Genomic DNA, 12906 nt, shown 5'->3' with positions numbered 1-12906 from the left:
CTCCTGTTATCATTCCTGTTGAAAGGAAACATCATTCATAAAACTAAAAGACGACAAAAAACATTTTTTGGTTGTTTATTTGAAACTGTTTTACTACTGTCTGTTTTTAGAATAGTGAAAAAAAAAAAAGGTGTTCAGGCGAAAACGGAAGTAGATTGAAGTGAATGCTCTCGCTTTGTCTGCAGTGATTCTGCTGAGTGCCGCGTGTGTCTGTCAGTCACGTTTGCATCGATGCAAAAGATACAACTCAATGTAAAACCAACCACCAGACAATGAGTCAGTAGACAGAACAGCTGACGAAACATCAGCTTTCGGGTGCTCTGTCCGTGTGATATTAAACCTGGAAATCATAATCTTTCAAATTGCTAATAAGGCAAAAATGACCTTGGATTTTAAAGGTATGACCTCAGGAGCGGCACAAAATTGAGGATAGAAAAGAAAATGATGCTATAAGGAGGAATAAAAATGTCAGATAAAAATTAACCTCTCTATAATTAGTAGTGCTTGCAGGATTAGTACTACCACCAGAGGCACAAAAATACAGAAAGAGGCCTGTTATAGGAATATATCTTTGCAGCTAGCAGCATACCAGGCAGGAGAAACTGGCCAGGGTTGATATGATTGGTTGATTGAAAGTGAAGTAAGGCACTGAATAATTCATGTGTGTAGGGAGAGTTGGGGTATAGTATGAAAGAGACTGGGGTGAGGAGACAGAGAGGGAGGGGAGAGGAGGCTATGGATGGAGAGAGATGCTGTTGCCAGGGAACAGCAGCCACACAGAGGACCAGTGAAAACAACAGCCGGATTATCTAATGGAGTAAAGAGACACAGAGAGTGGCGCTCATTTTTACCAAGTTGCTGTAGGGATAAATAAGCAGCCTCCTCGGAGAGTTTTGGTTACAGAGGGAACTCAAAGCAGGCTTTGCATCGATATTTGGGAGTGGGAAAAGACACTCCAGAGGTATTAGGATCTGCAAGCAGAAAAAAGGGGAAATAGAGAGAGGGATCGTGATGCCAGAGCAGATGCATTCTGATTAAAGGAATTTTGTGTCTTGGTGGTGTGGACGTAGGAGCAGGCTGTCGGCTCGCTCTTCACGGCCAGTCTTTCCCCAACAAAGGTGGCCAGAGGCGGAGGAGAAGAGGGGGAGTCCAGCACAGAGGTGCCCCCTGTCTTCAGACACCTGCTGCTGGCTAGTGGCTGACATCGAGGACACTGTATGACTGTGTCTGTGCATGAGTATGTGTGTGTGTGTGTGTGCTTGTGAATGAGTGAAAGACAGGGAGCGTGAGAGAAGAAATTTCAGCCTGACCCCTGCTTTTGAGGAGGATCAGGACTTTCTCCTCTTGAATCTTTGCATTTGTGACTGAGGAAGAGGGAGGAAACACAGACACGGACCAGCGAGAGGTTTTCTGGGGATCTCACACTGCTCATGTGAGTATAGTCACTGACTTAACATCCTGACAATTTTATCGAGCTGGCTGCACACGGCGGACACCTTAGACTGACTGCATGTACCTTAGACTGTCCACTAACACACGAAATCCATTCAGGGTTTTCTCCTATTGGCTGTTCCACATGGGATGACCTAGAAAGGCTGTGAGTCCATTTTACTTGTGCTGGTAACGCGCTGCACATTTGGTGGCTATTCATTTATTTTTTTTTATCTTGAGTTTGCACAGGCAACACAGTATTTCACAGAAACATGGCCTTTCAATGACATATGCAATGTGTTACATCTTAATTTAAGAAACCTTAAATGGTTGTTGGAATACATTCATGATATGAGAAAGAAGAAATCTCCTTTTTTAAATTGATTGTCTTTGATAAATCATTTCTGTGTTCTGCTCTTCACCACACACCACCCCTCGTGGTTTTAGGGTGTTGTCACATTAGATGAAATGTGACTTTGACCTCCTACTAACAAGTGTGTGATGTGTTAATGGATTCACCTTCATGGTACAATCCCTTTTTGGCCATATGTAATTTAAGGCCTGCAGAAACGAATTATTTCCCCTTTGTGAGACTTGGCTCTTTTACAGTTTATGCTCAGCCACGAGTGTTGCTGCCAAAACCACCAAAGCCACTCCACTCCTTCCAGTCATTATACCACAGGAACCCATGTTGCATTACTTCTCACTGTGATCAACACTATGCACTGCTGACAAAAATGTCAGGTTCACACTTGGTTTGTTGCATTTTGTTTTCCCTCAGCAGTGTTTTTGTTGCACTATAGTCTCTTGACATACTCTGAATTGCATTAATGCCTCACAGACAAGCACTTGCAATGCACACCTCTCCTCAGAGTCTCTGTTTCTAAGAATAACCTGCGATACAGATCTAGGAATCCTCTGTCACTCAGCAGAACCTGCTCAGGTATTGTGGATTTTATACTTGAGTGGAGAACTACAAAGAGAACGGGTCCAATTAAATATCCACACACTCCTCACCAGCAAGATCCGTGCTTCTCTTATTAATGTGTCTCTTCTGTGTTGTGATTATTGTGAATTCTCTTTAAACTCTTGAGCAGAAACAAATGAATATTAGATTCAAAGAGAAGTTTTTCTGTTATGTTAATGCTGCGGGTGACATGAAGCCTGAGTGTGGGTGGAGATCAAACAGGCAGCAGTCACATCAGTGTAGTACAGGAGCAGGGAGGGAGGATTAGGCCTGCATGTCATTCCACCCAGGAAGAAATTGGTGCGTTTGACTTTGAGGAGAGCTGAGCTCAGAAAATGCGTCCGAATCGGTCACATGCCCCTCACATGTGCTCCTCTGGGCAGGGGGATAAAAAGCATGTGAGCCACAGTGGTTACAGCCCCCAAATTGTAATGAAAATGATTTGGACAAAATCCTCCCACAGTGGTGGCTTTTCCCCTTCAAAGTCAAACACGTTTTCCTGCAGCACAGCCATGAAGCTGACGCTCTAGTCGGTACGCTCATTTCATGTGGCAGTTTTCCTGTTATTGTAAACGATGTTCATTAATAAACACTTTTCTTTGCACCTCCAGGCCCCTGCTCTCCTCTCTGAGGGATGGGCACCACAGAGGCAACTCTGAGAATGGAGAACATGGAAGTGAAAGACGAGTGGCAGGATGAAGATTTCCCCAGGTGAGATCCTTTTACTTACCACTGGTCATCATCTGCTGAACTGTCCTATTGATGGCAAATATGGTTGATGCTGAAATGAGACATCTGAGCTTAAAGCTGTTCTTATACCATCTCTTACTGCTGTGTGTGTGTGTGTGTGTGTGTGTGTGTGTGTGTGTGTGTGTGTGTGTGTGTGTGTGTGTGTGTGTGTGTGCGCGTGCTTATGGCTATATGACATACTCTTGTGTTTTTGTGTGGGTGAATATGCAGCACATTTTAATTTATGGATGATTACTTCATTATTAAGGATTAATTGTGCAGTTAATTGTTGATTAACGGGGGTGTTCTTTGTAGTCCAGCTGCACCATATTACTTCCAGTACAGTTAAGACTGGGTGGATGAAGAAGTGCTATTTATGTTAATCTGCAATTGTGTTAATTGCCACGTTTTCACGTAATGCCATTTCGCATTAGTCATTAGTGAAGCTCTGAATGTACCATTGTAACTAAAGACTTTAATGATTATTATTTTGTTGGTGTGAACTGATTTTAACCTCCTGTTCACACGCTGAGATAAAACAGCAGATGGATAATTTGCCACAGAAGGAGAAGAAAGAGAAACACAAAGATAAATGAAAGAAAAAGACGAGTTATTTTTAATGCAGCATAAAGATGGCCACAGAGGCATTTCAGAAAGCGTGGGAATTTGATGTTCAGAGGTTGACGGGCAGAAAAAGAGCAGGGGAGAGGTGTGATGACAGTCAGCACTTGGCTCTCTCCTCCTCCCTCTTCCCTCCTCCTCCTTCAGATTGCGAGGCAGGCAGCCAGGGAGCAGGTGCAGCTCTGTCTGTAAATGGTCTCAGGCTACGTCATGTGACGCAACAGCAGCCGCCGATCAACAACACAGCATCGCCAGGAAAATGGTGGCAGGTTTGGGTTAAAGAAGGAGACAGACACGGAGGAATAGCCAGCAGCAACAGGATTACTGAGGTAGCCTCTGAGAGACGCTGTGCTCTGGTCTAGCTGAGACGACAGGGAATGAGTTAGCAAACCAAATTTAAAGGTGTGTGAGTTAAACAGCTCATTTGAATCGGCTCTGACAAAAGCAGCCCTGTGCCATTTCCAGAAGGTAAGCATCATCAGTTCATCCTGATATTGATGTTTGCAGCTGAAGGACAGAGCATCCATAAACAGGAACAAAAGAGATGATCTCGCTTTTGTTACAGGAGGAAATAGATCCATAAATCTGTTTTGTTTATAGAAAAAGCTTCAGTTTTTTTTGACAAAGGAAGCGCTGCACTATAATCACTGCAGGGGTCCCGGGGGAACAGGGTCGGACCTTTCCTCAGTGCCTGTTTCTCTGGGCTAAAGCCAGCATTGTTGGCTCAGGAGGAGCACACTCTGTCACACACTGTCCTCCTCTAGATGGGAGGAAGAAGCAGTTGGCTTTTGCAGGACTGCAGCTAAGACCCTCTCTGCTGAACCACACTGCGCTGTCGCTCCCTGCGTCTCTTGTGTTTTAACCACTGAGCTGTACAACCCTGTTTCCAGGTCCTTGGTTGCACTGGGTGTTGTTGCTGACATGCACGTCTAAGCACATCCTAATATGCGCAGTTTTGCTTACTCTGAAATAAACACACAGATGGGCTGCACAAACACACACACAAACATATGCAAAAGCAAGATTTTGACCTCCTCTCTGCTCCTCCTTCTGTGCAGGGAGTCAGCTGTAAATACCAGGCAGTGTAGAGGGAAAAAGCGCTGCAGCACTTTGTCTCTATGCAGACACACACGTCTTCCCTCATTCTGTCTCTTATTCCTCCCCTTTTCTCCTCTATTTCTCCTCCCCTTCTCTTTGCCCGGCAGCCCTGTAATCTTCATCTCTCCCCAGAGAGAAGTTAATTACCATCTCTATCCTCTTCTGCTTGCCGCTCTTTTTAGTGCTTACCCAGATCAGTGTCAACACCCACACCTAGACCGGTCCTTTGAACGCCATCCTAATCACAGAGTCACAGTTTGTTGTGAGGCCATAGTTATACACTCGTGCATGCTGCAGATCATAGATCAGAAAAAACATGAAATGGATCTCATTAGCCAAAAGCCTGCTTTCATCCAGTCAGTGGGTCTTTATATTCGACTTGCTTTATATTGTGTGTCATACTGAACAAGCACAGTGCTGGTAGCTGACCTGTCTTTGTTTCCCTCCAGACCACTACCAGAGTACGGAGACATGGATTCCTCCTGTGGCCTCACAGACGACAGGGCCTGTAAGTACAGCGACACTGTGGAGTGAGGGGTCACTGATTGGTCAGTGGAAAGACCATAATACCCCCAATTTAATGTATGTACCTGTTAAAGTCCCTGGTTTGTCTCTCCTCTCCTGGTCTTGCTGTAGCTCCCCCAAACTCCCTGAATGTGAGCCCACCCGGAGGCGGCGGCGTGTCCTCAACGCACCGTAAACGCCGTACGCTGGTTGCCCCAGAGATGAACCTTTCGCTGGACCAAAGTGAGGGTTCTCTGCTGTCAGATGACTTCCTGGATACGCCGGACGACCTGGACATCAATGTGGATGACATCGACACACCTGATGAGACAGACTCGCTGGAGTTCATCACCAACGGCAATGAGCTGGAGTGGGAAGGTACGTGGTTTCATAATCGCTGTATTAAACCACAACACTGACCTTCATCTCACATCTCACAAGGGCGGCTGTGGCTCAGGAGGTAGAGCGGTCACCCACCAATCAGGAGGTCGGTGGTTTGATCCCTGGCCTCGGCATTTGGAAGCATCCTTGGGCAAGATACTGAACCCCAAAACTGGATAAAAGTGTCTGCCAGATGACTACTTGCAATTGTAAAACCTGTTTTAATATTTTCAGTTTAATCTGAATCTCAATTGTAATTCACATGAATCTTGTTGTAATATCTACTGTAATATCTGCATCATGTGTCCATACAGTAACATTCTTAATCTTTAAAAAACGCCTTTTTTTAATGTTACCTCTAAGTTTTATTTTTCCAGTTCTCATCTCATAAGATGAGTGTGTGTGTGTGTGTGTGTTTGTGTGTGTGATTTTTTTTTTCCTATTTTGTTTATATATTCTTACCCTGATATAGCCAATACCCACTTTGCTATTATAATGTGTAAACTGTCCTCACAAATGTACCCACACATGACTTTGTCTATCTTCAATCTAAGCTTTATTCAATTTCACTGAAACCTGACTCCTAATATTAAATGAATGTTAATCTTAATCCTAACACAGTGATACAAAAGGTAACCGTATTTTAGCTATGACTGAAAATAATCCAAAATCAATCTGTTCATCCTAAATCTGATTTAAAAGGAGCTTACACACAGGCAATGTATCTCACTCATGGTACATATTTCACTTTAGAAATAAGAATAAAATCTGGCTCTGTGTCTGTCCAGATGACACACCGGTGGCCTCAGCCAAAGCAGGTCCTGGTGACGGTTCAGGAGAAGCGGACAAGGAGGGCAACGCCAACAATGGACACCTCTGGAGGACGGTGATCATCGGAGAACAGGAGCATCGTATTGACATGCAGGTCATCAGACCCTACCTTCGGGTCATCACACACGGAGGTCAGTGAGAGGACAGAGTACATCTGATCGCTCATCAAAGGCTTTGGAAAATGGTTTCCAGAAACACAGAACATTGCACTTAAAATACGCAACATTTAACCCATATGATATTGTAAAGACAAACACCGAATAGGACCAGCATTTATGTAAAAGAAGTATTGTGCTGTCCAAACTGTTGCTACAGTGCACGGCCGTGACATTGTTCACTGTTAACTGAAACTCTGTCCCATCAGGTTATTATGGCGAGGGCCTAAATGCCATCATTGTTTTCTCTGCCTGTTACCTGCCTGACAGCAGCTCTCCAGACTACCATTACATCATGGAAAACCTCTTCCTGTGAGTCTGCCATGTGTGGCTTTTAGTTTTCAAGCATAGGCTTTTATGCTGTACATAGATGGGTTACTGATTCCTCGACATGGGCTACTAATATAACGTATTTTAGGAAGATCACAAGCATCAGTCAAATGTAGGCATGCTCATGTTTTCTTGTTGAGCCCCTGCTGTCTCATAATCCATCCATCATGCTGTACCCTTTCATACAGGTATGTGGTGAGCAGTCTGGAGATGCTTGTGGCTGAAGATTACCTGATCATCTACATGAACGGGGCCACTCCTCGGAGCAAGATGCCAGGAATCAGCTGGCTCAAGAAATGTTACCAGATGATTGACAGAAGGTGGGAAAAGGAGAAACTGTGGAGAAACTACTCGCACATACAGCATTGAATGATAGGTTATTTTTAGCTGCTGAGCTTTGTTCAACTTCATCATACAGAAATGCATGACATGGACACTGACAGGTACCAAATGAGAATCGTGGAAGTTGTCAGTCAGAAGCAGACTGAAGATGACTCACAGGCTACATTTACAGCTGGACTCTGTTTAGAGAGAAAACATTTTAATTCTCAGTTTAAAACATTTAATGTCTCCACACATATCTGTTCATTTGACCAGAAGTCTTTAAACTTGAAAACACTAACCCACCTGTGAATGGACTTTTGTTTGTGTTGTGACGGCAGATTAAGGAAGAACCTGAAGTCTTTGGTGATCGCTCATCCCACGTGGTTCATACGGACGGTCCTGGCTATATCCAGGCCCTTTATCAGGTAATACACCATCCGAACAATGATGTTTCAAGGTAGGAAATACACAAAAGTTATATGCACACGTTAAAGTGCTTTGTGATAATAATCACAGCTGACTGATGAGACCACGCTTTTGATTCGTCCTTCCTTTATGAAATAATTGTGTTTTAATTTGGCCAAAGACACAGTGTCTTGGACAGTTTTCACAGATTATTATTACATGTGTTGATCTATTCATGCTCAGCTGTTTATTAAATCCAAAAAGCATCTGTAGCTTTTGCGAAGAACTCAGTGTGGTATTTCTAGTGAATTTATACTTAAAATAAAATACAGTAATGTATCATTTTACACTATATATTTAGTGAATGAATCACTCTGTCACATCAGTGATGCATGCTGTTGTCGTCCCTTTGTCCTCTGCAGTGTAAAATTCATGAACAAGATCCAGTATGTCCACAGCCTGGACGAACTGGCAGACATCGTCCCCATGGAGCACGTCCACGTTCCAGAGTGTGTGGTGCAGTAAGTATCTCTGAGCACTAGATGGAGAAAATGAGCTGAAGCAGTGGCTCCAGCCTGCAGGCAGCAGCTACTCCTGCTGTCATTTAAAGAAGATAATTCGTGGCAGAGAACAAGTCTAATGTGACATCTAATGCGTTTGAATAAATGTAAAACGATTTGTACTCCAGTTCTTTAAAATGACTTGTTATCATGTTATTATCCTCTTTGCTGCTGTAACACTGCAAATCTCCCCTGCTGTGGCCTTAATAAAGAAGTATCTTATGTCTGATCTTACTCATTCTTAGGTTTGATGAGGAGAGGCTTAAAGCACGGCGAGAAAGGTAAGAATATCTCTTTTTTTTTCCATTTTTCTAACTCCTACATATATATTGCACTCTTAATACCAACCTTAACTGTGTGTGCAGAATGGAGCAGGAGCACAGACAGCAGGAGCAGCAGCAGCAGTCAGTCCCACAGGAGCCAATTAAAAAGTCTGAGAGGTACTTGTCTGCTGGTCCAACCTGGACTTTGAACACCTCATATTTTCATACTGGACATTTGACTAGTTGGGACATTCATCAGTTTTTGGTTCACTGTCGTCTTTCTACCTTGTGAAAAGTTCTCAGTGCATTTTTCTTTTCTCATCTTCAGGCCGAAGTCAATGATTGTAGATCAAGGATTATGAGGAGGACGGAGCTTTGCAGGTGAAGGTAATGCAAACCACTGCCGTATTTCTTGAAGGAGCCCCAATGTGAAATCGATTTACCACATGAACCTTTACATCTCCACACAGATGTAAAAATAACGATGAATAATTACACATTTTAGTGTATTTTTTGTGTGTACAAAGATCAGAGGACAGTCAGTGTCAAACATCTCATTTGCTTACCGTTCATCTTATTATCTTAGATTGCATTATTTGCATTTTTAATCAGGTGTAAAACTGAAATACTCAAACAGGGTGTACTTCAGATTTTAGGTGTACAGGAAACAGATCATGTCAAGAAACAACAAGAAAGTCTGTGCAGCAATGAAAGGTGAAGCTGGGTGTAAATACATCTGAGAAACGGAATCATGTCGATTAAAATGCAATATAATCATGTAATTTTTTCATAATAGCAGGATAATTATGTGCATTTATTGTAGAGTATAAACATTGTTTGCAGAGAAATTTGCATGAGCACAAAGGCCTGTAGAGGACACCCTGTTCACATGCGACAGGGTGAATATGGGGTGAACTATTTGTTGGTATTTATTCAGGGGGTGTTCGTACATAGCGTTGGTTTAACTGTAGTCTTTTTAAACTTCCATTCACATTCAGATTCACACTCATCCAGTTGATAGTCCTCCATTGTCAGGGATTATCTGCCTGTAGTTTGGTGTGTTTTGCAGACCTTTACACAAGTGCTTGGCCGTTAGGCAGACTTGTTTTTCGACTTTTCTGAGTAGCTTTTTCCAATTGCCCTTTTATTCTGTTTAATGCCTCTCTTTCCTCTTTTCCCTCCTCCTGACTATGCAAGGTCTTGCCTGTTTTAGTGCAGAACACAGTGCACGGCCTTGAGGCAGAACAAATGTCCCTACAAAAGCAGAAAAATCAAGAAAGATTTACTGCGTGTTTCATCAGGGAATTACTGTGAATGATATCTTCTTAGAATATAAACAGCATCCATTAGTAAGTCATAGCAGCAGCACCCTTCAGAGCCAGAGTGTTAATGAGGGACGTGCTTTATGAGCTGGTTGAAACCAGCTAGCTGAGGGATATATATACAGTAGGGTGGTGTAACTGTCTGTCTTGCCTCTCTGATAAAGGTCATGAGACTGAAACACCAATGATGAAACACACGGTTAAAGCAGTGAGCAGGATAAAAAGGCAAAATGTTGCTTGCCAGTAGTAGAGTTAAATGTCAGGTTCAACAGTTTGACTCCATCTGCTACAATTAGTTAAACCTTCAAGGTAGATCAGGCAGATTTGCACTTTACTGCAGAGTGCAGAGGTTGGTTGAATACATGATTGGTATAAAAGTGAAAGAAAGTCCCGTTTTCCTCAAATTTCCAGTGTACAAAACTCCTTTGAGAAGTGAGTATGAACTAGGACTTCATTTCTGACTGATTTTTCCTAAACATCGCAATTTTTAAGACAAAATTACGCATCCTCATCCACAAACATTTGCTTGTCTTTGTGCAGTGTGTGACAGACATACGGAGCATGAACCCTTCGATTCGGTCCATCAAGTCCACATGTGCTTCCTTGTTTTACCAGCATCCAGCTGACGATTCGTGCCATCGTTTCTCGATGAAGATGGTGAATGCTGCGTCTCATTTTCCTTCAGTCTGGAACCCCCTCTTCCTCTGCCAGGTGGTTTCATATTGCAACTTGAAAATGTACAAAGGAAGTTGCTGCTCTGTTACAGGAGGTGTTTTGCCATGGAGGCTGTTGTTGGGTTCAGCAGTTCGGACCTGTTGTATAGCTCATATTGTAAAATTATATCATCATGAGGCTGTGGAAGGCCAGGGCTTTGGCAGAAACTTCACGCTCTATAATGACAATTGTGTGAAGAAGTTTTGGCAGTGTTGGTTTAAACAATTGTAACTCCAGTTTTGGTTCCTTGTAGCTTCATTTGAAGGATTGCAGTCTTTACTATGGGTTGAGAAAAATCTGCAATTCTGCTTATTCTTAATAAAGAAGTGGCCGGGTTTGTATCCAAAAATTCAGGGTGTTTTCTAAGTTCCTGAAAATCTGACAATTGGAGATATAAGGTTTTTGCCTGACAGTAGCGATGTGTCCATGTGTTATGAAAGATATAACACTGGGCGAGACCAGAGAGCAACATTATTAATGTAGCAGAGGCTGAGTTGAGGTCGGAGTGTGACCACCAGAACACGCACGTTTATATTCACGCTGATCCGTGTGAATATGATGCGTGTGATGTAAATAACAGTGGTTTTCCAGTGCATAAGATGCCTTCGTCTTTATTCTTTTGTCTCATAACTGCTGTATCATAAGGCCTTCTCAAGCTCTCTCTTTTACTGTGCTGACATGTTGAAAGTGTCCAAATGTGCTAACATCCGTACTCTACCTTGTGTTATTATTATGATGTGCCTCAGTCTTGTGTAGAAAATGCTGGAACATGATCAATATTTGCATTTTGTGGCCCATATGAGAGGATCTATAAGAATCATATGTCTGCAATGCTTGTTTATTTTGTATAACATGTTTATGGCCACAAAAACAGATTTCATGCAATATTACACAAATATGCTTCATATTTACTACAACTTATTTAGATTAAGTCTGCATATTAAAAAACTGTATGTCATGCATAAGATGAATATAATGCTAATCCACCATATAAAAACATATTCAATCATTTTGTATAAAATCTGTATGAGTAGCCATAATCCAGACAAAATGCACATGCATTGAACACACGTTTGCATTTCTATGATTCTTATAGATTTCATACGAGAACACTTGCCGTCAGCTCAGATTTCAAAAACATCCTCTGAACACTGACTCGTTCAGTATAAAGCAACTCTGAAGCAAGACCTTTCAATCTTATTTCAAAATGATAAAGTTCATGTGACTTGAGTGATTTTGTGTGACATCGTATGTTTTCTGTGGCTGTTTCTGGTGAACATTCGGGATAATGTTGAACAGAAGTTTAAACACTTCTCAAACATCCTAATGCATTATGGATTGTACATTTTCTGGGCTTACATTGATTTTATCTAATGTCTTCCACCTGTTCAGCTTATTGTAGCAGGAGAGCAGTGGAGCGAGATTTTTTATTTTTGTAAAGAGCTACATAATTGTATTGCCTGCCTGCCTTGTTTTGCACTATTAGATTTGGTTATCACATTGCCTTTGAATGGTTTCAGCATATAATATGATTTATGATTTATGCTTAGGAGGTGATGTGTTCTCCTAAAATGTATTTTGTGTTGTTAACTGATGTCGTGCAGTCGTGTAGCTTTTAGTAAGGCATGTTTATGCTTCTTTTGGTACAGAAAATAGGACTCGTGAAATTCTTAAGTGCCATCTGAATTCTAGTTTTGCTCCTGTTCTTTTGCCTTTCTGGTACAGGAATGTTAATGAAATGATTCAGCTTTCCAGGCTGTTCTGAGACCAATAAACCAACCCCGAGCAGGCCCGTCACATGTGTATCATCCCTGATGAAACAGCTCAGCTCGTCAGTCTTTGGGAAGGTTCTTTGAGGTTTGTTGGCTGTACTGAGTGCCTGTTTTTGAACCAAATGATTAAAAGAAATCCAGAAAATGTGAAGGAATGTAATGTGTAGCCTTTTGGTATTTAGTTATTATAGTTTACAGGTTAACTATAACAACTGAGACCCAATATCATAAGCAAGGTTTGCTTAGAAACGACTGGCACAACCGTTCCAAAAATCAAAATGCTCATTTTGACTCTAAAAGCACAATATTTATATTATTACAAATTCTTTGCCTTCCATTTGTCTGCTGTGAAATGTTTGCTCGGATTTAAATCATCCATGGTTCTGAAGTGCTTTACATTGGTCTGATTGTTTCTGCCTTGTAAATATAACTGAATAAACAGTTCCTCCCAAAATTGGTTTTGTTCTTTTTTTTTTTATTGCCATACTTTGCTCACACA

General features: G+C 42.0%; 1 protein-coding gene across 4 annotated transcripts; it reads left to right on the top strand.

Annotated features, from left to right (window-relative positions):
* The first annotated feature begins 594 nt into the window (after positions 1-594).
* atcaya (ATCAY kinesin light chain interacting caytaxin a) lies at positions 595-12861 on the top strand. Of its 4 annotated transcripts, none has more exons than XM_076725989.1 (13): positions 595-1432; positions 3010-3109; positions 5296-5354; positions 5483-5728; positions 6520-6693; positions 6927-7029; positions 7236-7367; positions 7710-7796; positions 8199-8297; positions 8582-8617; positions 8702-8776; positions 8928-8986; positions 10462-12861. In XM_076725989.1, exons 2-12 carry the CDS (start codon positions 3033-3035, stop codon positions 8959-8961), a joined length of 1122 nt encoding a protein of 373 aa, XP_076582104.1. In that variant the 5' UTR covers positions 595-1432; positions 3010-3032; the 3' UTR covers positions 8962-8986; positions 10462-12861. The 4 variants fall into 4 exon arrangements, with proteins under 4 accessions (XP_076582104.1, XP_076582105.1, XP_076582106.1 ...); XM_076725990.1 differs by having other exon boundaries at positions 771-1432; positions 10537-12861; XM_076725991.1 differs by lacking the exons at positions 595-1432; positions 3010-3109 and adding an exon at positions 3968-4216.
* The last annotated feature ends 45 nt before the right edge of the window (positions 12862-12906 follow it).

This window comes from Chaetodon auriga, chromosome 3 (assembly GCF_051107435.1).
Source record: "Chaetodon auriga isolate fChaAug3 chromosome 3, fChaAug3.hap1, whole genome shotgun sequence".
Classification (NCBI taxonomy): domain Eukaryota; kingdom Metazoa; phylum Chordata; class Actinopteri; order Chaetodontiformes; family Chaetodontidae; genus Chaetodon; species Chaetodon auriga.
This window is presented reverse-complemented; position numbering and strand designations above follow the sequence as displayed.

Excerpts from the sequence above, each read along its gene's own strand:
- atcaya (XM_076725989.1), top strand. The coding sequence starts at position 3,033 with ATGGGCACCACAGAGGCAACTCTGAGAATGGAGAACATGGAAGTGAAA. Across the intron at positions 5,729-6,519 it reads CAATGAGCTGGAGTGGGAAG|ATGACACACCGGTGGCCTCA; the intron begins GTACGTGGTTTC and ends GTGTCTGTCCAG. Across the intron at positions 8,777-8,927 it reads CCAATTAAAAAGTCTGAGAG|GCCGAAGTCAATGATTGTAG; the intron begins GTACTTGTCTGC and ends TCTCATCTTCAG.